This window comes from Carlito syrichta, unplaced genomic scaffold (genome assembly GCF_000164805.1).
Source record: "Carlito syrichta isolate Samal-C Ts95f unplaced genomic scaffold, Tarsius_syrichta-2.0.1 Scaffold308809, whole genome shotgun sequence".
NCBI lineage: Eukaryota > Metazoa > Chordata > Mammalia > Primates > Tarsiidae > Carlito > Carlito syrichta.
Window position 1 is genome coordinate 350,961 of NW_007252905.1, and position 24,166 is coordinate 375,126.

At 33.5% G+C, this 24,166-nt stretch overlaps 2 protein-coding genes across 2 annotated transcripts in view; one reads left to right on the plus strand and one right to left on the minus strand.

Annotated features, from left to right (window-relative positions):
- The window catches only part of SLCO1A2 (solute carrier organic anion transporter family member 1A2), a 109,595-nt gene that overhangs the window by 68,961 nt on the left and 16,468 nt on the right, over positions 1–24,166 (minus strand). The window lies entirely within an intron of this gene.
- IAPP (islet amyloid polypeptide) lies at positions 18,479–23,694 on the plus strand. The gene is made up of 2 exons (XM_021716420.1): positions 18,479–18,558; positions 23,505–23,694. Exons 1-2 carry the CDS (start codon positions 18,479–18,481, stop codon positions 23,692–23,694), a joined length of 270 nt encoding a protein of 89 aa, XP_021572095.1.

A 24,166-nucleotide genomic window follows, 5' to 3' on the forward strand; every position in this document is an offset into this window, starting at 1 on the left:
TGTCCCTTTCCAGATAGTAAATCAGTTATATCTGCATTACAAGAGCTGCCAGTGGCCTTGCTTTTAGCCATGTGGAGGAGGCCAGTCCAAGATACCTAGTCTAATGGTAAAGAGAGGCATAAGAAAAAAAAATTATGAGTGTGTATGTATTTGCTAAATTCAACATCCATTTTTCGTCTTTCCTTTTTCATCTCTTGGCAATAATGGAAACTAAGGACCATTCACTTTTTAAAGAAGTATCATCATGTATATATGAGTAAGCAGAACACAGGAAAATTTGGGGAGAGGGAAAGAGGAATAGACTACTAAGAATATTGGAGTCTCTGGTTTCTATTGTCCCTAAGGCCCAGTTGAAACTTTTACTCATCATGTTTTGGTTATAAGAATCAACAGACTCTCCCTTTTGCTTAAACTGGTTTGAGTTAGATTTGTATCAGTTGTAACCAAAGAGTTCTGAATAATACACATAGCAAGCCACCCCATCCACACTGCTACCCTCCACACGGGTGCCACATACATACCCTTGCTCTCCAGTACTCCATTCCCAAACTTTGACCAGAGTTATCTTTTAAAAATGAAAAACCCAATCGTTAAAATAAACTCCACAGTCTTAATATGCCTTCCAAGGCCTTATGGGATTTAACCCCTGACTACCCTTCAAGGTTCATTTTGAATCATTCTCTTGTACTCAATGCACTGACCAAACTATGTTTTCTTCAGATACTTAAACATTGACTGGTCTGGAAAGATTTTATTTCTGTGCCTCCCTGCATGTCCCTCCCTTCCTAGTTTGACTACCTTCAATTTATCTGTGTCACTTCAGGAGGCCTAATCTAACACCCTGGCCCTAGAGCAGCTTTAGATATGTGTTCTTCATCATCACATCTTTAATTACTACATATTTTATACCTTTAAATTTGTTAAGATTTAAGTTCCATCAAAGTAGAAACTTGATCTTCCTTGCTCACCTCTAATCACTTTCCCCTTCCCCAATATTCAGTGCCTGTAACAAGAGATGCCCATTAGTATTTGCTGAATTAATGATGAATTTCAAGATGCAAATAAGTAATTATTTTTTAATTATCAAATCATCACATTTCTTTATTATGATACTCAACATTGGTAAAGATCTTTCTCTCACTGATGATGAAAGTATAAATGATACACTTCAATAGCAATTTAGTAGTAACCATCAAATCTCTAAAAATGTATATAGTCTTTAAATAACAACCCAAGTTCTAAAAAGATTAATTTAAGAAAAACAATATAGACAAAAGAATGTACAAAGGAATATTCACCACCCCTTTGTTTTAGTAAAATACAAAAAGATACAGAAAAAAACCTAAATGTCCAGCAATATAGAATTGTTTATTTTATACATATACAATAAGAATAAAATTTGACTATTTAAAATTACAAAATAAAATGTATTAACATGAAAAAGTATTAACAGCATGTTCTTAAAAAACAAAAGCCATATTACAAAAATAGTATGAATGGTATAATGTTATTTTAAATTTATATAGACAGATTACTTTAAGTTGCTATGGATATAGATTAAAAATGAATGTTGGGTGATAGTCATCAAAGTATTATGCTTTGTTACCTCTGGGAGGGAAGATTATTATCTCTGGGAGGGGACTATGCTTTATTTTAATAATTTTGCTTATATGAATTACTGTTTTTAAATTAGCATATACAGATAACAAAATTTTTCTTCATAAAATTGCTACCAATGTATGGAGAGCTTATGATGTCCTAGGGGCTGTGTGAAATGCTTTTGTTGCATTGCCATTTACTTCAATACATAACCACACAAGATTAACTGTTGTTATCTAGTATTATAAATGAGGAAATACATATTTAAGAGATATTAATTTGCTCACAAGCACACAGCCTATATTCTAACCCAATTCGTCAGTGTCCGAAGTCCTGGCTCTTAACCATCACATAGAACAACAAGGTATCTAAATGTGTACAGGACACTATGCAAGAAGCATTGAATAAATAAGAAGTTAGCAGTGAATAGCCCTCAAGCAGCTCGGAAGCCAATAGATAAGAAATGTTGACAACTACATGATAAGGCAAAATGTGTTTAGTAACCTGAAAGGTACAAGCACAGATGTAACAAAGTTCACAGTGTGCTGGAAATAAACAAGTTGCTGTGTTTTATTAGTGCAATTTCTCAAAGTGTGGTTTATAGTCCACTTGCAACATAATCCTGGTCCCATTGCAGATCTACTGAAGACAGTTCTCACCCAGCTCAGGAAAGTTCAAATTACTTCTAGAACCATCATATATTTGGTGACTCAACTTTTTTTGCATACCTTACAATACTTTTAAACATACTAGTAAAATTTTAAGTTTGGAAATTAACCATTGATAAAGGGAATATATGAAGTATGCCAAGATCAATTAGACTTTATTACGTTCCAAATATCTGAGGTGAGATCAATTCCAGGCAAGCTCAATAGCACTCCCTAAGCCTTTGGGTCCCAGTATGGATTAATTTGAAATTGACTTTAGGAGATTTTTCTCCAGGGTTTCAAAGGATATGTGGCAGTAAACAAAATTTTCAGACAAAACCTGAAGGCCAGGTTAAGAGGAATTCAAGATGCCTCCCGTTACTTATATTCCTGTGGAAAATATCAGATCTCCAATTGTATCAGCCTTATAATCACTCATAAGATCTGCTGTTTTCTTTCAAAGGTTGGCAGGTTAGAATTGGATCTCACTAAGCATTTCTGTCCAGATCTACATCCCCCAAACTGAACTAATTTCTGGAAATGCAAAGGAAGCAAAGAATAAGAGACATAGGTTGCCTACATATGAACACACCTTTTTGCCTGTTTTTATAGACAAAATTTTGTAGCTGTGAGCCTCTAAAATTCAAAATATTTCAGAAACTCAAAATAATTTCAGTCCACATAGGTGTTGACTAGTAATCCCACAGGCAAAAGCATAATGCCAGAAATAACTTCAATTCATTTATGCTGAAACATAAAAATTCTCTTTCCTTGTTCTACATGTTTAGTTGCTTCATTGTTTTGTTCCTCTGGGAGTCAGAGGAGAAGAACGTAGGCTATGTGCAAAAATCTGTCAGTAAGCTTGGCAATTTTGTCACCCAATCAATTTATACTTACAATAAAACCACTAAACTTAAAGGATTTTTGGCATATGCTATTAAACTTTTTAACAGTGGTTATGAAATAGCTAGATTTCATCTTTAACTGTATGCTACTTCTTTGAGCAGTGCTATGACAAAATCATATCCCTCTTAAGTAATTATAAGATCTGTTTTAACAATCAAATCCTAATCAAAGCCTCTGACTATACATTATCACTTAAAACCCCTATCTATAAGTAGATCCAACCACAGAATTCATAACTAAGCATTTATAACTAAGAGAAATGACTATTTGGAGCCAGTTAATATGATCATATCTTAACTTAGCATGAGATCAAATTGCATAGAACTCAAACATAAACAGAAAAAATAGTATTTCTAAAATCTTCCTAAATGTGGAGCAAAGACAACAACAATAACAAAAACAACAAAATAGTTTCAAAGAGCTAAAGTTTCATCTGAACCAAGCAAACAATAATATTGTGTAAAAAATTTTTAAAAAGGTTAGTCCTAAGGTTTCTACCAAATCAAAGGTTTATGGTCTCTTTCTGTATTTTCTGGAAAGTGCTCAGGGAAGAAGTAAAAAACAGCAAAGCTCAGTGTCTTTGGGAGAAGACAACAGATTGCGCTAATGCACCTGATTATATTATTTCTGTTCTCCCTTTAATTTAGCTCATATTTGAAAATCTGGCCAATTCCACCTTCCACTATTATCAAAACTAGAAGGGGTCAGAGAGTAGGACCAAGCAAGTTACTGTAGATCTGTGCGAGCACCACTTCGGGTTATAAGAGGAACATTGCTGACAAGTCAGTAAAGAGGAGAATGTCAGGCTAATGACCATTCTTAACTGATTGTTTATTGTCATTTGCCAGTAAAAACTGAGACCCAAATTTCCCTCATTTACCTCCCCTAGAACTCCAATCCTAGTCATAGTAAAATTAATTCCTTAACTTCTTTATAATTCTTCCAACTGTGTGGCAGCTTTGGTGTTTGACACACGTGGGTTATATTTTTCACCTTGCCACTCTCTAACATGAATTTGAAAAGGTTACTTACCTCTCTAAACACTCAAAATGCTCATCTTAAAAGGCAACATTTCCTGCTTCACAGAGTTCTTTGAAGATTAAGTGAGATATTGTATAAAGCTGATTCTGAATAAACACACATTTCCCCACATCTGTGGGAAGTCCATTTCCCTCCTCCCTACAAGACTAAAATTTCCCCACATCTGTGAACCCATTGCCTCCCAGTGTCTTCTCTGGAGACACTACACCAACAATGATCTATCTTCTCTCCTGTCTTACTAAACTTTCCTTTCCTGCTGACTTCTAAAAAACCAACACTTATTGAATATGTGATTAGTAAGTGCCAGGTTTATTTGTTTTTTATGTGTTATCTTAACCTACCCCTAACCTCTCCTGAAGGTATTGGTCTTTCTTCTTCCTGCTATGATGAAAACTCTTCAATGAGGTGGCAGGAGAAGAATATGTACAAAGCTGGTTATCAGAGGAAATATAAATATCTAGATATTGAACTCAAAATTAAGATTGTGTGTGCATATGACCATCCCCCCCACACACAAAAAAGAATCAATTTTTCCATCATAGTCTCAAAAGGAACCATGACTCTTGATATGTTAAGATCCTTTTATATACAGTGATAATTATCAGGACTGCCATTCTATTCCATTTTATCTGCTTCTGTCCTTACCTGTCATTAAAACCATACTAACTATGGTCATCAGTAAACTTTTGCTTACTAAATTCAAAATATTATTGGATTCTATACTCTACATCCAAAGCTTTCTACATTTCCAGGACAGACCTATCCTAATATTTAAATCCATATTTCCAGGTGGTTGAAAAATAAACTGTATAAATATCCAAAAACTACACTCCACATTTTTAAGTTTCACTGCTAATCAAAAAATTCTACTTAACAAAAGGTACTACTTTCCTTCATCATGTAATCCAAATATATTTTATATTATAATATTCTGTGTTGACAATTTTAAGAATAAACAGATACATTTCTGGAAGAATATAGTCTTACAACCTTTCTAGAGGGGAATTTGGCTTATAGCTCAGAAGTCTTTAAGATATGACACACACTTCTGTTTCTTAAAGTATGACTTTATAATTTAGTATCTTCTCACTAAAAGACAACTAGAACTTAGATAAATGAAGACAAACATATTTTTATGACCAAGTTCATTAGAAGGAAAGAAACTTTCAGAGAGTAAAGAGGTTAGGCAATGAGCTTAAATCTAAGCAGAGAGTCATGAGTAATCAGTAAGTGAAGGAAAATTGCCCTGGGAATAAATATTGACACAGGGATTGGGATCTTGAAATCCTAACCTTTGCTTTCATCTCAAAATTAGGGAGCTAATGTGAGTCTCCTATATTATTCCAGATACTCCCTGGAGCCAAATAATCCCAGATGTTAGCAAATTCTGAATAGTGACAGATGAAACCAAATCTTCTCTTAGAGAAAATCCTCAGTATGAACTCTTAAGATTCTCAGAGATTAAGTTCAAAAGCATATGAGCATATAAACAAAAATTAAACCACTGGAAATGAGAGTTTTCAGAAATAAAGTACAGATTAAATTTCCAAGGAAATTCACATGCTTGGACTAAAGTGTGATAATATTAAGCACTACAGAATATTTGTCATTGTGAATATGAATATGACAAAACCCCAAACATATATATTATGCTGTGTATAAGAAACACACTAAATACAAAGTTATACAGAAATGTAACAATAAGAGAATGGGTACAGTGTATGTGAAAGAAAGAAGAGAAGAAGAAAGGAAAGGAGAGAAGGAGGGAGGAAAAGGAAGAAGTGGAGGACAGAAGGAGAGTGGATAGATGAAAGGAAGGAAAGAAAAGTGAGTAATAACCATAATATCTGAAAAAGTAGAATTCAGAACAAAAAGCATTAAACATGACATAGCTTTCTGTTTTTTTACTTTAAACATACTAAAGGGAACAATTCACAGTGAAGATATGCAATGCATTTTTATGCATCTAGTAAATAAAGCACATTTAATACAGCAGAAAATACTGGAGATGCAACAATAAATAGGAAGAAACATTAAAGTAATAGGAGCTTAATTCTCCTCTTAGGGTTCAAGACATGGCAATATGAAAAGTACAAAAAAAATTTGGAAGACTGAAAAAAACATTTTTTAAAAATAAAATAGATAATGCGGAGATATATAGAGAGAAAATCTTGTACCTTAAATTGAAAGTGTGCCTTTTTTTCTTTTTTTTGAGTTGGAGTCTCACTCGGTCGCCCAGACTGGAGTGCAGTGGCCGCTCCTGGCCACCACAGCCTCACCTGCTGGGCTCCAGCAATCCTTCCGCCTCAGCTTTCCAAGTAGCCGGAATTACAGGCAGGTGCTACCACGCCCGGCTGATTTTTTGATTTATTGTAGAGATGAGGTTTCGCCAAGTTGCCCAGGCGGGTCTCGAACCCTCGGGTTCAGGCAATCCACTCACCTCAACCTCCCAAAGGCGCAGGATTACAAGCTGAGCCATCGAGCCCGGCTGTGCCTTTTTTTCAAGTGCTTGTAGAACCTTAATTAAAATTGAACATATATTTGATCACTAGAAAAAATTTAATCAAATGTAAAGTAACAATAATGTAAATATATTGAACATAAAACAGAAACAACTCCACTGAAAAAGTTAGAAAGAAAAAACCTATTCAGGTAAAAGAAAGAATTTAAAAAAACAAAAATGTACAATGTCTAGAAAACTCATTAGGGGTCGATTTGTGTCCTCCCAAAATTCTTATGTTGATGTTCAAACAGTATCTCAGAATGCAACTATATTTAGAAACAGAGAACTTTCAGATGAATTAGTTAAGATGAGGTCATACTGGGATAGTTTGGGCACATAGTATTATATATCTGGTGTACTTATAAAAAGTGGAAATTTGATCAAAGAGCCATGTACACAGGGATAACTGCCATGTAGAAATGAAGGCAGAGATCCAGCATTGTTTTTTCTACAATCCCAGGAACAGTAAAGATGACCAGCAAGCTAGAAACTGGGGGAGAAGCATGGAACAGTCTTCAGGATGAGCCTACCTTGTTGACATCTTAATCTTAGACTTCTGGATTCAAGCACAATGAGACAATACATTTCTGTTACTTAAGCCACACACTCTTGCATCGCTTTTCTCCAGCAGTTTGGACACATCGTTATTTTCTACTTAGTCACCCAAATCCCCAAATAGACTATTGTAAGGGTTTAGTACCCAATAGATGCTCTAAAAATCATTGAATGAATAATTCAGGCATTAACGGAGAGTTACATTATCCCTAAGGTTTCTTCTGACACAGAGATTGTTGTTCATTTGTTTTTCTTAGGGGGAAACATCACACCTTTCGAAAGCTCCTAATCTGTATGTCTGAAGTAATAAGATCTTGGAAGTCCTTAAAAATGCTCTTTTTTCAAAATAGTAAAACAAGATAGAAAAAAAGCACATATGTTCTTGGTTAAAATCATTTATTGAAAAACTTAAAATATAAAGATGTAAATCATGAAATACTGAATTCTCCACAAAAGCATAAAAGTAAAATTAAGCTCTTCAGACTCACGGACCAATAGAATAAAATAGAGAATCCAAAAACCTGCAACCAACTGATTTTGACAAAGCAGACAAAAACATACACTGGGAAGGACACCCTATTCAACAAATGGTGCTGAGAAAATTGGCTACATGCAGCAAAATGAAACTTGAACCCTGTCTCTCCCCATATATAAAAACTAACTCAAGATGGATTAAAGACTTAACTGTCAGACCTGAAACCATAAAACTCCGAGAAAAAAACATAGGGGAAATTCTTCTGGATATGGGTCTACACAAAGAATTCATGGCTCAAATCCTAAAAGCAAATGCAACAAAAATAAAAATAAACAAATGGGAATTAATTAAACTAAAAAATTCTGCACAGCAAAAGAAATCATCAACAGAGCAAATAGGCAACCTACAGAATAGGAGAAGATATTCAGAAACCATACATATCATAAAGGACTAACATCTAGAATCTACAAAGAACTCCAACAAATCAGCAAGAAAAAAAGCAAATAACCCCATTAAAAAGTGGGGAAATGACATGAACAGCCATCCTTCAAAAGAAGATATAAAAACTGCCAACAACCATATGTAAAAAGTAGTTACCATAACTCATCATCAAGGGAATGCAAATTAAAACCACAATGAATACCACCTTACACCAGTCAGAATGACCATTGTAAAAAATTCAAAAACAATAGGTGCTGGCACAGTTAGGGAGAAAAGGAAATACTCATTGTTGGTGGGAGTGTAAATTAGTACAACTTCTATGGAAAGCAATATGGAGATTTTTCAAATTTAAAATAGATCTACCATTCAATCCAGCAATCCCACTACTAGAAATTTACCCAAAAGAAGAGACATTGTTATACGAAAGAGACACCTGCGCCCCCATGTTCATCGCAGCACAATTCACAATTGCAAAGATGTGGAATCAACCTAAATGCCTATCAACTGATCAGTAGATAATGATAATATGGGATATATACATTATGGAGTACTGTTCAGCTATAAATGGATGAACTTGAAGAACATCATCCTAAGTGAACTAACTCAGGAACAGAAAACCAAACACTGCATATTCTCGCTTAGCTAAACTAAGTTGCCCAAATCACCAAAGACAAAGACATAAAAAATGGTAAAATGGACGCTGGAGACTCAGAAGGGGTAGGGGAGAGGAGAGTGACATAAAAATTACTTATTTAGTACAATTGCACAAGTTGGGGTGGTGAGTACTCTTTAAGGCCGGAACAAAGATTGTGTGTATCCTCAAAGGTATTGAAAAACATAAGAAAGAAAATTAAGCCCTAGGTGAGAAGGCATCACTCACACTAACCTAGACTTCAACGAAGTGCGTGGGGATGGGGTGAGGTAGGCTCCCGTCACTTATCAAAACTTTACTCACATGTTTTGAATCTGATAAAAGAAGATGTGAATACTGTATTGGAAAAGACATTTCTCTTAAAAATTCTTGTGCTACACTTTTAAGGATGGAAGAAAATAATTCTTTAAAAATGACAATTCTAGTTTGTTCTCCAGCAAAGTTATTTTGTAGTAGAAAGAAAGAAAGGTAGTGCTAGAAAAATCACCAGGATTGCTAATTTGCAGCTTTTTGCATAGAAAATAATCTATGCAAGCATTCATAGTGGAGTCAAATAGAAAAAGTATTATTTGATACTAAGTAGTTCTGTTTTTAAAACATATTTTTTCTCTGAAAATATTTAGACCAAGGATAATAATTTCAAACTATGTATAGCAATACATTAACAAGATGGTTTTAAAACTACATAGCAACATTAAAAATGCTTAAAGAAAGGTCAGTCATACCTAGTACTCTAACACAAATACTATTATAACTTTTATGTTTTCTTTATTATATGCAAACATTGTATGTAGTTCCATCATCATATGTAAATAATTTTGTATCTTATATTTTATGGTCAGTTCCTACTTTTCAATTTTAGTTCCTTTTAAAATTTTTATATTTAAAAATTAACTTTAAAAATATGAAAAAGTCTAAAATCAATAAATGAACAATATTGAAAAAATTAAAGGAAAAATAAAAAGCAGTTTGTTTAAGACACTTTTAAAGTATAAAGATACAATCATTAAATACTGATCTAATGTATAAGTCTAAATACCTATGAAAGCCACAGAGAGGTTCTTGAAGAAAGCAGCATGTAATGTTAGACTTCACTTAACCATGGCGATATTAAAATGGAGTTAAAGAAACAAAAAGAACACAAAGAGAATGAAAGAAAAGAATAACCAGCTGAAGATATCCACATAATATGTGAAAGATGGAAAAAGACTGAGGAGAGATAATGACTTACTTTTCAGAGTCCTACATTTGGTTAAGAAGAAAATGTTAGTATTAAGTGAGCCAAATTGCTCCACATTGCTACAGGGTCTCTAAAAGCCTAGAGAATTTTAGATCCCAGATAACTCAGAAGCAAAATACAGAACTAAGAGTAGAGATTTTTATGTGCTTTAGGACTATAGGCCTTAAGAGAGACCCCTTCCTTTTACTTCCCTCCAAGCATCCAGTTAACTACTTTCCCTTACTCTAACAATAGTTTAATCTCTGGATTAATTAAACCTGTAAACCCTGGATCTTTGGAAACCAATCACTACAAAGGGAACAAATGAAACACCAAATTAAAAGCAGGAAAAATCAATTAAATATTAAATCCTCTTCCCCAACTTGACCTCCTATCCATTAAGAATATTCTCTTCTTAAGAAAAATGTTAGATAATTGCTTTTTTTTTGAAAAATGGAAAGTCAAAGTCCCCAGAGAAAAGAATCACAAGTACTGATATTTGAGAGTCTCCCGGATAAATGATTACATTTCTACTCAATAACCTTACAGTGAAATTTACCAGCTGTCAAGCCATGTCCGTACATATAATACCCAATCAGCATTGTAGCATCTTACCAATAAAAATCAGTGGAATTTCTATCTCTCCTCCACACATTTAAATAAGAGAAAAGAGCAGCTCTTGTCAACACAAGACTTGTACATGAATATTTGTAGCAACTTTATTTGTAATAGCCTCAAACTGGAAACTATCCAAAAGCTCATTCACAGGTTGATGATTAAACACTTTGTGGCATTCACACAATGAAATACTACTCAGCAAGTAAAATAAAAAAACTACTAATACAGAATGCAGATAAATTTCAAAATCATTACATTGAGTGAAAAAAAGTCTGACATGGCACAGTGTGTGCTATACTACCTAATTTACTTAAAATTCTAGAAAATGCAAACAAATGTATAGAAACAAAAAGCATGTCAGTGGTTGCCTGAGGAGAGGTTTGGGAAGTAGAGGGGGATGGAAGAGCAGAACAAAAAATAAATTACAACAGGACACACGGACACTTTTAGGAGTATAAAAATGTCAGCTTCACTGACTGTGGTGATGATTTCAGGGCTGTGTATATATGTCAAAACTGGTTAAATTATGCACTTTAATTATGTGTGCTTTGTTGTATTTTGATGACCTTTAAAGTTGTAAAACATCACCAATAAAAAAATGTCTAAAAATGAACCACTAAAGAGCATCAGACATTTAAAGAAAGCTCCAGTAAGAAATACAAAGACTAAAAAATACTCAGAAGCAAGGGTGGGAATTTAACGAAGATCACAAAGAGAAGAAAATTTTTAAAGAAACAAAAAAAGAAAAAGCTGTAAATAGTATCCTCAGAGATAAGGATGCACATTAAATCATGTAAACAAAAGTAGAATGCTATAAAAGGATATTGGGAAAGCAAGATCTCTTGAAAATTAAAAATGTGATAGTCAAAGTTAATTTTTTTACAGGAAAGTTAGTAGATTAATTTTAGGAAATTTCCAAGAAGTTAAAAAAAGTAAAGAGTTGGAAAAATAGTGAGAAAAATGTATAAATAAATACAAGATTAATTTAATAAATCTAAATCAGAAAAGCCTTTTGGAAAGGAGTGCAGAGAGAATGGAGAGAAGAAACTTATTAATAAATAATTTTAAAATATGTCCCAGAATGAAAAGACACAAGTTTATAATTAAAAGATACATTGAGTTTCTAGCTCAGTCAACCAAAATGACCTAGACCAAAACATATCAGTATGAAATTTCATACAAAGAATAGGTTTTAAAAATCACAAACAAAGAGTCAGAAATTGCTTTTCTCTAAAGCCACATTAGTGGTTAAAATTCAATGAATTAATGCCTTTTTAGTTTTTAATAAATATTATATGTTTAGAACTGAATATTTATACATATTTTCAACCGTGTGAGAACAAAATAAAAATATGTTCAGAACAATAGCAAAAATATGGAATCTACCCCAGTGCCCATCAAAAGTGGACTGGATAAAGAAAATGTGGTACATATATACATTGGAGTATTACAGAGCCATAAAGAAGAACAAAATCATGAACTTTGCAGCAAACTGGATGGAGTTGAAGACCATCATACTAGGTGATCTATCACAGAAACAAAGAACTAAATACTGCATATTCTCATCATAAGTGGGTTCTGAACACTAGTAACACTAGCACAAAAGAGGGAGTGACAGTCACTGGGCACTGCCAGGGGTGGAAGCGGAGAGAGGCATGTAACAACACAAAAGGTACCTGGTCCTAAATAAGGAGAAATGAGGGCCAGTTGGAGGCCTAAACCTCACCTGCATGTAGTCTACTTGTGTAGTTAACCCTCACTTGTACCCCACAACTCTATAATTTAAAAAAAAAAAAAAGAGAAAAGAAAAAAGACTCAATTTTTCATGTGCTCATTCCCAGGAAGCTACTGCAGAATGTGTTCCATCAAAACAAGGATGTAAACCAAGAAAGCTAGAATGGGATATTTAAAACAGAAGAATGGTGGAAGTATTTTTCAATATGACGACAAATGGAAGAAACAACTGTGCAGCAATCCTAGAAACCAGACAGCTCAGAAAAAAGTAGGAGGACAGAGGCTATAAGGAAAGAGACCTAAATGGGAGTGGGTGGAAGGGAGGGTGTAAAATGAAATATTATTGTATGAAAATGGTTTTACCACTTTGTGAGATAATTTGCAAATATAAAAATAAACAATCAAAAGGAGACAAATATTGCTTAGAAGAAAAAAGTTGAATAAAAAAAGGAAATATAATCATAGCATATTATTTGGTTTAGTAGTGAACAACATTTATGTAGTCATAAAACCATACACGTTACTAAGAAAGCTATAAAACGAAGTACTGAGGTAATGCCAAAAAGACACTGAAGGCAACTGGAAGGGATTACTATTGGTCCAGCATAGGACAATTTTAACATCAAAAAGACAAAGGAGATCAAAATACATATATGCTAAAACACATGGGTTCATGAGACTTTTAAAAAAAAACTGTTTGATAGCTTTGGAGGATGCTAGGGAATCAACTCACTACTGCATTCTGAAAACTGGTAAGGGGAAGAAAAAAAAAACATGTATCTTGCTTATGCTTTGAAACTACCTCACACCTGTTATCCCAGCACATTGGGAGGCCAAGGCAAGAGGATTGCCTGAGCCCAGGTGTGAGAGACCATCCTGGGAAACTTAGTGAGACCTCGTCTCTACAGTAAATCAAAAAATTAGCTGGGTGTGATGGCATACACCTGTGGTTCCAGCTACTTGGAAGGCTGAGGTGGAAGGATTGTCTGAGCCCAGCAAATCGAGCCTGTGGTGGCTGTGAGCGTGCCACTGCTCTCCATCCAGCCTGGGCGATAGTGAAACTCCTACTCAAAAATGTCAGGGACCGACTGCAAAGGTCTGCCTTCTGACATGGCCAAGGAGACTGATGACTCCGGATGGCATGGTACATCCAGGAAAGCAGCGGTTCTGCTTCTCCTGCTTTGTTTAGTCATGCTGCCGGTGGAAATCCTAGGGGTTGAGAAACTGCAGCTTGCTAATCAACCACAGAAAATAGACTCGGGGGGTTGCGGGGAATTTTATCTACTCACCCTGTGGTTATAGCACAGAAAGGAAAAATCATAGCCTGACACACCTAGATATCCCCATTAAATTACCAGACTAATTTTATACACCCTTAAGGGAAACCCCCAACATTATGCTAAGAAACTGGGGCTGGTATTATAGGGGCCCTGGAGGTCATCCTGCCAGTGCATGAGCAGGAACCCACTTCCCCTGCCAAGGAATTATAAATAAAAACTTTAAATATCATGTGTTCCTTAAAAGCAAACTGGAACCATTTGGTCTTGATTGGAGATGAGTCAGAGAGATATGGGGCTGTAGATGGAGGCCCACTAATTGTAGATTTTTGTGCAGTTTGTATCGGCAGGACCCCGAGAAATGTCAGTGTTCCGAAGATTGGTTTCTCTATGATTACACAAATAAAAGTTTAGTCCCTTGGGGCAGAAAATATTTGCTGAAGTGTACCTGGCTATAGTTAAATATATAACAGGTTGACCTTTGCTGTTACGTGATGTCTAGGAAAAGATTAGACATTAGTTTTAACAGAAGGTTTATGTTTAATTTTGAAAGATCATGGGTATTTAAGTATAGTGTAATGGCGTTTCTGTGTAATGAGTGTATTTAACTTTAAAGGAATAATCGCATACTTTTTTGCTTCATATCTTTAAGGAAAATAATTGTATCTAATTGTTAAGGTATGAGAAGAGTACGTAAAAGGTTTCACATGACTGTCCACCTAATCGTAAAAATATGAGAAGAATACTCAGAAGGTTGCACATAACTATCATCTATGTTCTAAGAAACCTGTTTTGGGAAATTTGAATGATGTATGATATCTAAAAGTTATGTAACAAAAAGGTATATAACGCTTGCTGTTAATAAATGAGCAGTCCCACACAAGCACTGGGTCTGTGTTCATTCCTTCACCAACGCTGCTCATCCTTCGGGAAACCCTGAACCTGCTGAAGCTGGACTCTGCCATAAAAACAAACAAACAAATAAATAAGTAAATGAAATTACCTCAAGGTGACCACATAGTTAATGAGGGATGTTTCCTTTATTAAAGAGTTTCAGTGAATAAATGGTAAAGGAATAATAGAATTAGACTATCACTATCTGGCAACCCCTAATAAGCAATGATTCCACCAATAACTATTAATACTACTACCAGCAGGTGAAAGGTGGAAGGAGAACTCAAAACATACAATTTGGTTGCCATCTGAACTCACTGATCATTTTAATACTTTAAAACAGATTTAACCAGATATTATGTGCTCCCTGATGTGATACAATAGGAAATATACAGGATCATATGAGAAGTATTCTTGCCAAAATAAAGAAAACTGAATTAGATCAAGCCTCTAGATCAAACTAGGAGTATAGAGGAAATACAAGTGATAAAGGAACATGTTATATAATACCACGGTATGCATGTCATTAGTAAAATCCAGAATGTGGGAAATTCTACACAAAAAATGACATAATTTATTTAATAAAACAATAGGAAGAAAAAGAAAAGAGAGAAAGTTATATATGAAAAGAGTTAAAAGAGGCAGAGCAATCAAAACAATCTTATTTAGATCCTGAGTCCAACAAAGCAGTTACAAGTTTTTTTTCCAGACAACTGTAAAATTTGAACATTGAATAAATTATTTAATGATATTAAGGAATTCTTGTATATTTCATGCTTAGGTTTGATAATGGTTTTATACTATGATGTATAAAGTTTCCTTGTCTTTTACAGGTATAACACTCAAAAGATATACAGGTAAAATGACATGTTCTCTAGGGTTTGTCTTAGTTAATTCAGAGTGAGGTCAGAGAAAACTGGATGGGAAAATAAAGGAAAAAAGATAGAACATTTGCTGATAACTGTTAAAATTGTATGTACATTTGAAAGTTCCTAAAACAAAAACCTTAAAATGTAAATATAAAAAGCATATATCTAATATTGATATAACCCCAGTTTTTTAATTAAACTATTTTAGGAGAGTGGTAGAGAAGACAAGTGAGAATGTTAAGTGCTGAATCTTCATCCTCTGATGTAGGATGTCAACATATAGCATTTAAAATCGATAAATCAAGTGTGTCCAGAGAAGTAAGTATTTTTGAAATGTGGAGGAAAAGCTAAAATTGTCAAAATTGAGTACCTGTGGAGAGTAAAATTCAGGGGTAGATAGAAATAAGGGAAAGAATTGCTATTTTTATTTTTAATTGTGTAACATTGTTTGAGTTTTTAAAACTGTGACAGATACAAATTTGATAAAAAATAAAATTATTTTTAAAAAGATATACAAAACATCTTTTACTTTTTACAATTTGATGAAGCCCATTAATCCATATTATGAATTATAGTCTCACCTGAAACTTATGTTTATACTCCATTTCTCCTTACCTACTTCATTGTCAAATCATGTTACGATTCTGAAAATGATTTGAACTCATTTACTTCTCTGATTCCTCAGCCATCACCCTGGTCTAAGTCCTCATCATCTCGTGCCCGGAACACTGACATAGCCTCCGAATAGATTTTCTGTTTTCGCTCTTGCCACCTTCTGATCCACTCCACATACAACAATCAGACTGATATTTTAAAGTTGCAAAGCATTACACAAAACCAACATAAGGCTATGTCTGGCTATAATAAAATCATTCAGGGTGTTCTAACAAGATATACAACTTAGAGAAAGCATTTGACAATTTAGTATATGAGAATAAAGATTCTTTTCAACAAAGAAACAAACATGCTGGGACAAAAAGATGAGAATTTGAACTTCACTCTGCCCCCGAGCAGCTGTGTAACCTCCAGCAAATCACTTATAGTCTCTGAATCTCAGTTTCATCATCTATAAATTGGGGCAAATGATACCTACCTTAGAGGTGTAAAGATGAAGTGAGGTATCACATATCAATTAAGTAACTATGCCTGGCATATGGTGGTTCTTAAAAAAATATCAAGTCTCTGTGTTTCTTTGCTAGGTAACTTTTTTTTTTTAATAATATGAATTTCTCAGGGATTGAAGAAGGATCCATGTTTAAACGTTATGTTTGGCACCATTAATATCTCAGAGAAAAAAGTTATGAAGATAAAATTTTAAAACATATAGGTTAGAGGCAAGCATTTTTTAACTAAATGAACACAAGACCACAAGCCAGAAAAGTCAGAAAATGAGCACTAGACCATAAGTCCTGGTCCAGGACTCAGCACTGTTTGATGTTAGACAATATTAATATCTTGGGATTTCTATATCATTTCTAAATCACTGCAATCGCTCACCTTGTTAAATACATTGTCTTACAGACAAGTCATTGTCTTAAAATCACTTTATTTTATCTTTTCTTTCCTTTTGGGATTTCAGTAAAGTTCACAGAAATATTAAAATTATAGAATCACCAAATAATTAGAATAAGATTGAAAACAACTTTGTTTCTTTCCTCCTGAACCTTACCAAATACTCTCAAACTATATTATTAAGCTTTTAAGAAGTATATGAAATCAATAAACTTAACTTTTTTACCTGAAGAACTTCAGTATTATTTAAATTATTCAGACATGCACATTTTTACTGACAGTTGGAATTTATTTCAGTTGTTTCATATAATATTAAGTTGTTGTAACTTAGACTAAAACAAATAGAATTTAGAAATTCAAGAAAAAGGAAAGAACAATTTGGAGAAAATAAAAAATAATAAATTATCCTAAAAGACAAATTAGAGTACTCTGCTGAGTCAAGTCATTCATAATTTTCCTATGAAGCTAAAGCGAAAAATTGTTCTTTCAAAATAATTGTGATATTTCTACATGCTAATGGAAAAAGTCATCAAAAGAACTGCTGGACTACATATAGTCAGCATCTCTAAATGCTGACAAATGAGTTTCTGGTTATAAAATTACTGCTTTTATGCCTTTAATCCAACCCCTACCTTATTGTAAATGGCTTTTGATTTTCCTTGTATGTCCTTTCATATACCTTGCCCTTACATCTCAATCTGTTTCTGAGTGTTCATAGGATTAAGCCACTAGGGTCATTTGGTTTAGGAATATTCCTCAAAATCTCTGGCTTCTCCCTTTGCATATGCACATATTTGAGGTTATTCTTAAACACCTTTTTATCAATTCCTTACTAACACATACATTTAATCCTTGAAAATTCATTTGTGTCTTACAAAAAAGATGGCAAATTCAAATTTATGCTGTGTATGACACACCATTAACTGCACAAAGATACTCTGTATTTGCTACGTTAATATTTACTGATGTGCTAATGTGATGATGACCCATCTGCTTCTGCTGTCTGGGAGGCACTTTCTATCTATAGGGATGGAAATTAATGACAAAGTGTCTCTGAACTGCCTAATGTCAGAGTTTACAAAGGTGTAAGGGGTATATAAGAGCGAGATTACTAGTTACCAAATGAGGGGGTAAATACTCCACTGGATGCAGGCTTGAGCTCTTTTCATGAGACTTTCTTGCTCTCAAAGGCATTGGCTGACATTGCTGACACCGAAACATTAAAAAGGTAAAGAATATTCTATTTCTGATAAAGTATTATTTATTTAAGGAAAACCAGACTTGGTACTAAGCATATGGTTTATTTCAAATAAGGACTAATGGAATAATGTATTATAAAATAATTTTTTGATTGTTTACAGAATACTGGAAAATTGAACAGTATTAAGGGACTATACAATAAAAAATGTTGATCCTTGTAAATTATGTTTTAAAAATATTTTTGAAAGGCTCTAATTTAAAATTGCATCAATTAGAACTGTAAGAAATTTATTGATTTTAGTACTGGACTATTATTTTCAGAAAACTTGAGACGCAATGTGCATCCTGAAGCTGCCAGTAGCACTCATTGTGCTCTCTGTTGCATTACAACATCTAAGAGCTATACCTGTCAAAAGGTTGGTAACTTTAAAATTCTGTTTCTTTTGTAAAGTGTGGGGAAATTAGAATTAAGTACTGCAACACAATTAATAGCCCTTGTGCCATTAGATTTCTGACTAAATCATGCTTAAGAACAGTACCTTCAGCTGTTCCATTGTTTCTTGAATTCTGCGTTCTTTAAAGCATAATGCCAGTGGCTGATAAATCTCTCTGATGAAACTTCTGACAGACAGGAATGGATAGTTCCAGTTTTGTCAAGAAATATGCTGCTGGAAATTAGAGGGGCAAAGCCGGAATACAAAGAAGGAAAATCCAAAAGGTAGTAATTTCTACTACATTACCCTGACACTGCAAATAACTGGAGAAACTTAAGTAAAGCATATTTACATTTAACATCAGGTAGAATTGTATTGTGTATTTACATAGATTTTTGTTTTCCTCAAAGGAAACTTTCTCCTCAAAAAAAAAGGAAACTTTTATATTTCCTGGAAATTGAAGTGTATAGAAATAATCAGGGAGTAAATCAAAATACTGAAGATGTTAACCTTAACTAGTTAAAAAGTCATTTTCTATTAGAGTCTCAGTCTGTATTGCTGACTATTCTGTTAATAAAATAGAATTATAAAAAGTTGTTCTTCATGAGATTACTTCTGAGCTGCTATTTATGAAAATTAATACTTATTAAAATTATTTTTATTAGGTAGCGTGTGATCAGGATTTCCTAGGAAGGCCTATTATGAAAGGTTTTATGTCATTTAAATGACTATTTGAAGGAAGTCTAAAAACTATATCAGGTGAAACTATTAGCAGAACTTATAACTTTCTAATAGAAATCCTTTAAAATTTAAATTCTCCATTTATTTAAAAGAATCTTAAGTTCAAAACTATGTATAGGTCATAAATAGTATAATGGGCATTTGTTTTTACCTAAATCAGTTTTGCTCCATAGTCTTATGGAACTGAAACTACACATTCTTTAACACCAAGAATAATTAAATTTACCTTTGAAAAGAGTATGCTTTAAGTCATATTAAAACTCTTCCCGTGAGAATTACCAATATCTTGTCTTTGTTTTCCTCTAGAGTGTTTTTCATTGGGGTGGAAGTCCATGACAGTAGGTAAAGATTCCCACAGCATCAATGTATAATAGCAGGAATCATAGGATTGTCTTCATTATTTCAGGGCTGATCTAGTTTACAGGATGTTCTTCTCAGAACTGACTGTAATTTTTGGTTGGCTTTTTCATGGATAAAGACAACTTTAAAACTGGCATGACATTTGGATAAACAGAACAATTGAAGACAACAGGAAAATTAGCAGCATTACCTACTATGTGTGTCTATACCTTGATCTTGTCTCTCTCTCTCATTATATATAGACATTTACTAAGTACCTTTACCCTGTATGTCTCTATGGATGTTTACTTATTATGAGGTGAACCTCTCTGAAAAATAGAATAATGCATAACATTACTTACTATCAAATTATTTTCAAGCTATTTTCACAATATTTTACTTTGAATTATTATTATAAATACTCACCAAACATTCTTCAAATTGCTTTTTAATGTGTTTCCTGAAGTCAGTATGTTGGTCTTTTTTTTCTTTTTTTAAGAGGTTATGATTTAGCATCCTGTGCTGTTAAGTCATGTAATATTCTATAACTCTCATAAATAGCTAAGAAAATTCATATAGAACATCTCTCAAATTTTAGTCATTAAAAAATAAAGCTAATGTAGATTGATTATTCAATGTCATTTTCTTCATAAAATTCAATCATCTCATTTGAGATTTTTTAAACTTTTATACATATATAAAAATGGGATTAAGAATTAACAAACTGACTTTGCAGACCATACCAAATGCTCATGATTAAGGCAAAAAGATCATATACTTTCCCATCAACATTTTTATGCTCTGTTGAAAATATCTGCCCATAAGGCAATCAGAAAGTAGTCAAAAATTTACTCACATAGGGGCCAAGCTACAATTACTAGGAGTTCCCTGTAGGAGCAATGGATTTAGAGTCTGTCATACTGAGTGATCTATCACAGAAATAAACAACCAAGGGAGAAAGAGCTGGGGGGGGGGTTGGGGGGAGGGTGCTGATCCCAAACCAGGCGAAGTGAGGACCAAAGGGAGGCCCAAACTTCACCTGTATGATGACCACTTCTGCACCTAATCTTGAATTGTATCCCACATCTTTAAAAATATATAAATAAATAAATATAAAACACTTTAGAGACAATTTCAAAGAGAAACAACTTAAGAGTTAGAGTGTGACTCATTGTTAACGCTGCTTAAATTCTCATAAAGTCAGGAATGTTCATGTTTGTAAATGCATATAAGTGGTCAGTAGTTTTAGTTGTTTGTTACTACCTAGGTAGGCAGATGGGCCTTATCTGTACAGGTAGTCAGTAAGGAAAAGTACCTGAATGTAGGGATGTGATACTTTTCACTAATTATTTCAACCGGTTTTTTTTTTTCATCCTAATGATTGCTTTGGATAGAATTTTAAACATGCTGACTAGTATATTTAGGCGAAACGTCTTGTTTAGAAAGGCAATTTCACAATTATGAAGCAAAGATAAAAACTCAATATATTTTAAGGTAGAATGATGGCCCTTCTAACTAATTCAAATAAGATCACATTTTATTTAGAAAAATTTAAAATCCTATAATTGATTTGCTTAGCATTTAGCATAGAGAATATTTCACACTGTTCCAGCCACTTGCTAAACATATCTTGGCCTATAATTTTCTTTAGTGCTTTAAATGGATTCATCTGAGGTGTCGTTTAGGCCAAATTACAATTCTTGCTAATTTTTAGGAAAAGTTTTGTCTGTTAGAATTTAATGCACAGGGTATGGAATGATTGGTTTCACCCTTAAAAGCATTAAATCATTTTTTTTAATGTACACTGGTCATATTTACCACAACTTCAAAGAAAAATAGTTGAATAGGCAGTTAATAAGATTTATATATACAAAATAATTAGGCCAAAGTGTATTTCCTTTGCCTAAATAACTGTCAACATACTCTTACACTCAACTAATGTAAAAAGAGTTTTTTGTATTTAGGAGGAACTATAAGAGTAAAAAAGATTTTTTAAAAAGTTTTCCAAGAAATTTTAAAACAGTAAAAACTTTTACTTTTAGGCTATCTCTATACAAAAACAGAGAAAATGAAATAGTCCCCTTCTAAAGTAAACACATTGAGATAAATCTATTGCATTTAGTCCCAAATTATGTGTATCTACTGACTTTTGAACATTAAGTTTTTAACTCCATAACTGTATCACTTTACACATTACATTTATTCTAAGTTTCACCAATACATTGATTTCTATGGAGCTGAAAACAAAAACATTTCCCTAACTTTCCTAACAATCAGCAAAGAGGAAGCAACGTCATTATTTTGTACACATTTCCAATATCATTTTGAAAACACTATGAAACAAAATGTAGTACAAAAATATAGAGCTGTCATAAATTTTTAAAATTGAAACCTAAGTTAAAATTAAATGAATTCTTTAATTCACGATTGTGATTTCTGACATGTCTATATTGTCTTGGTGGCTAAAAAAGTGTAGCAAAATGTTTACCGTTGACATAAAAATCTTTTGATTCTAACATTTAATGTGGCCCTATCATTAAAATTGTTAAAAACCATAGGGTCCAAGCAGCTGGCAAGAAAATGGTAATGTTCATGTATTTATACTAAGAGTGAGAGAACTATAATGCAATAGTTAGAGTATCTGGATAGGTGATAAAGTAGACTTTTCTTGAGACTGTACAATACCTGACATTCTCTCTTTTTTAATTATATTAAATTTCAGTATGGTGAGAACTCAACACAAAATCTACCCTCTTAAGAAATATATCACAAATTCTTGTTGATTATAGGCACAATATTGTATAGCACATTTCTAGAGCTTACTCATAAATCTTTCTTAACTCAGACTTTATGCTCATTGGTTAATAGCTCCCCTTTTTCCCTCCTCTCAGGGCCTGGTAACCACCATTCCAAAACTCTTTGATTTAGGTATTTGACTATTTTAAATACCTCAAATAAGTGGTATCATGTAGTATCCATCTTTCTGTGACTGGCTTATTTCACTTAGAATAATGTCCTCAAGGTTCATCTGTGTTGTTGCATGTTGCAGAATTTCCTTCTAACACTTTTGATTCACTGACTTCCAGGAACTTAAAAATTAACTGATATTGCTTAATTCTTGTTGGAAAGATGTGAGCAATATTTTTTCTATTTCCACATATTCCAAGTTCCATATAAATTTTACACACTAGCCGGGCTCGATGGCTCAGCCTGTAATCCCACGCCTTTGGGAGGTTGAGGTGAGTGGATTGCCTGAGCCCGCGGGTTCGAGACCCGCCTGGGCAGCAAGACCTCATCTCTACAGTAAATCAAAAAATCAGCTGGGCGTGGTATCGCATGCCTGTAATTCTGGCGACTTGGAAGGCTGAGCCGGAAGGATCGCCAGAGCCCAGCAGGTTGAGGCTGCGGTTGCCGGGAGCGGCCACTGCACTCCAGTCTGGGCGACAGAGTGAGACTCCAACTCAAAAAAAAAAAAAAAAAAAAAATTACACCCTAAAATTTTTATATATAGAAACATAAATCTATCGACATTTAAAAATATATGACAAAAACACTTTATTATTATTATCTGTAATGTAGTCTGAATTTTTTTAAAAAAATTATACTGGGAAATGCAATGCTAACTATAATAGAATAATATATATGACTCCCAGTAAGAAATTGATTCCGTTGCTTCTTTAAGGTATCAAAAAAAATCTGTCATCCAGATGTTTGCAGACTAAGGTATTGAGTTAATTGTGTGAAAATATTTCCTTTTGTTTTCATAAATATGAGATAACTGGTGTCAGTGGCTGTATGAAATCCCTATTCTACGTCTCTAACCTTTTATATTTGTTCAATGTTACCAGTCATCAGGTGGAAAAACGGAAATGCAACACCGCCACATGTGCAATGCAGAACCTGGCACATTTTTTAGTTCGTTCCAGCAACAACTTTGGTGCCATTCTCTCACCGACCAATGTGGGATCCAACACATATGGCAAGAGAAATGCAGTTGAGGTTTTAAACAGAGAACCTCTGAATTACTTACCCCTTTAAGAGGGTGACGTGCCTCTACAGTTCTCATTGTTTTGTGTTCAAATACTCAAGTGATTTTCTGTATAATTCAACAGTGCCTTTTTCATTGCTACTGTGAGTGTGAGTCTGTGTATCCTATATTTGTTTCCAGTACATATACATTGTCTAAGAATTCTTTTAAATGTAGTACTAATTAAGGTTCCATAATAAAAAGTCAGTATCTTCTAAAATGAAAAGTCCTTGTTACAAATTTTTATTTTAAAAACATAAAATTAAAAATTCAATTTTTTGGCTTGTACCTTTATGACCTAAATTTAAGAACAAAAGAAAAAATGGTAACTTGAAACTTGATAAATTGTAAGCAACTGATAGTAAAATTATAATTCTGAACATTAGAAAATCAACAGTTGTAAGTGACCTTGTAATGCAATCTCTTATTGTAGTAGATTTCTAAAGTAAGATGCTATTTTTAAAAATAAATAAATAAAAATTC

Excerpts from the sequence above, each read along its gene's own strand:
- IAPP (XM_021716420.1), top strand. The coding sequence starts at position 18,479 with ATGTGCATCCTGAAGCTGCCAGTAGCACTCATTGTGCTCTCTGTTGCA. Across the intron at positions 18,559-23,504 it reads AGAGCTATACCTGTCAAAAG|TCATCAGGTGGAAAAACGGA; the intron begins GTTGGTAACTTT and ends CAATGTTACCAG.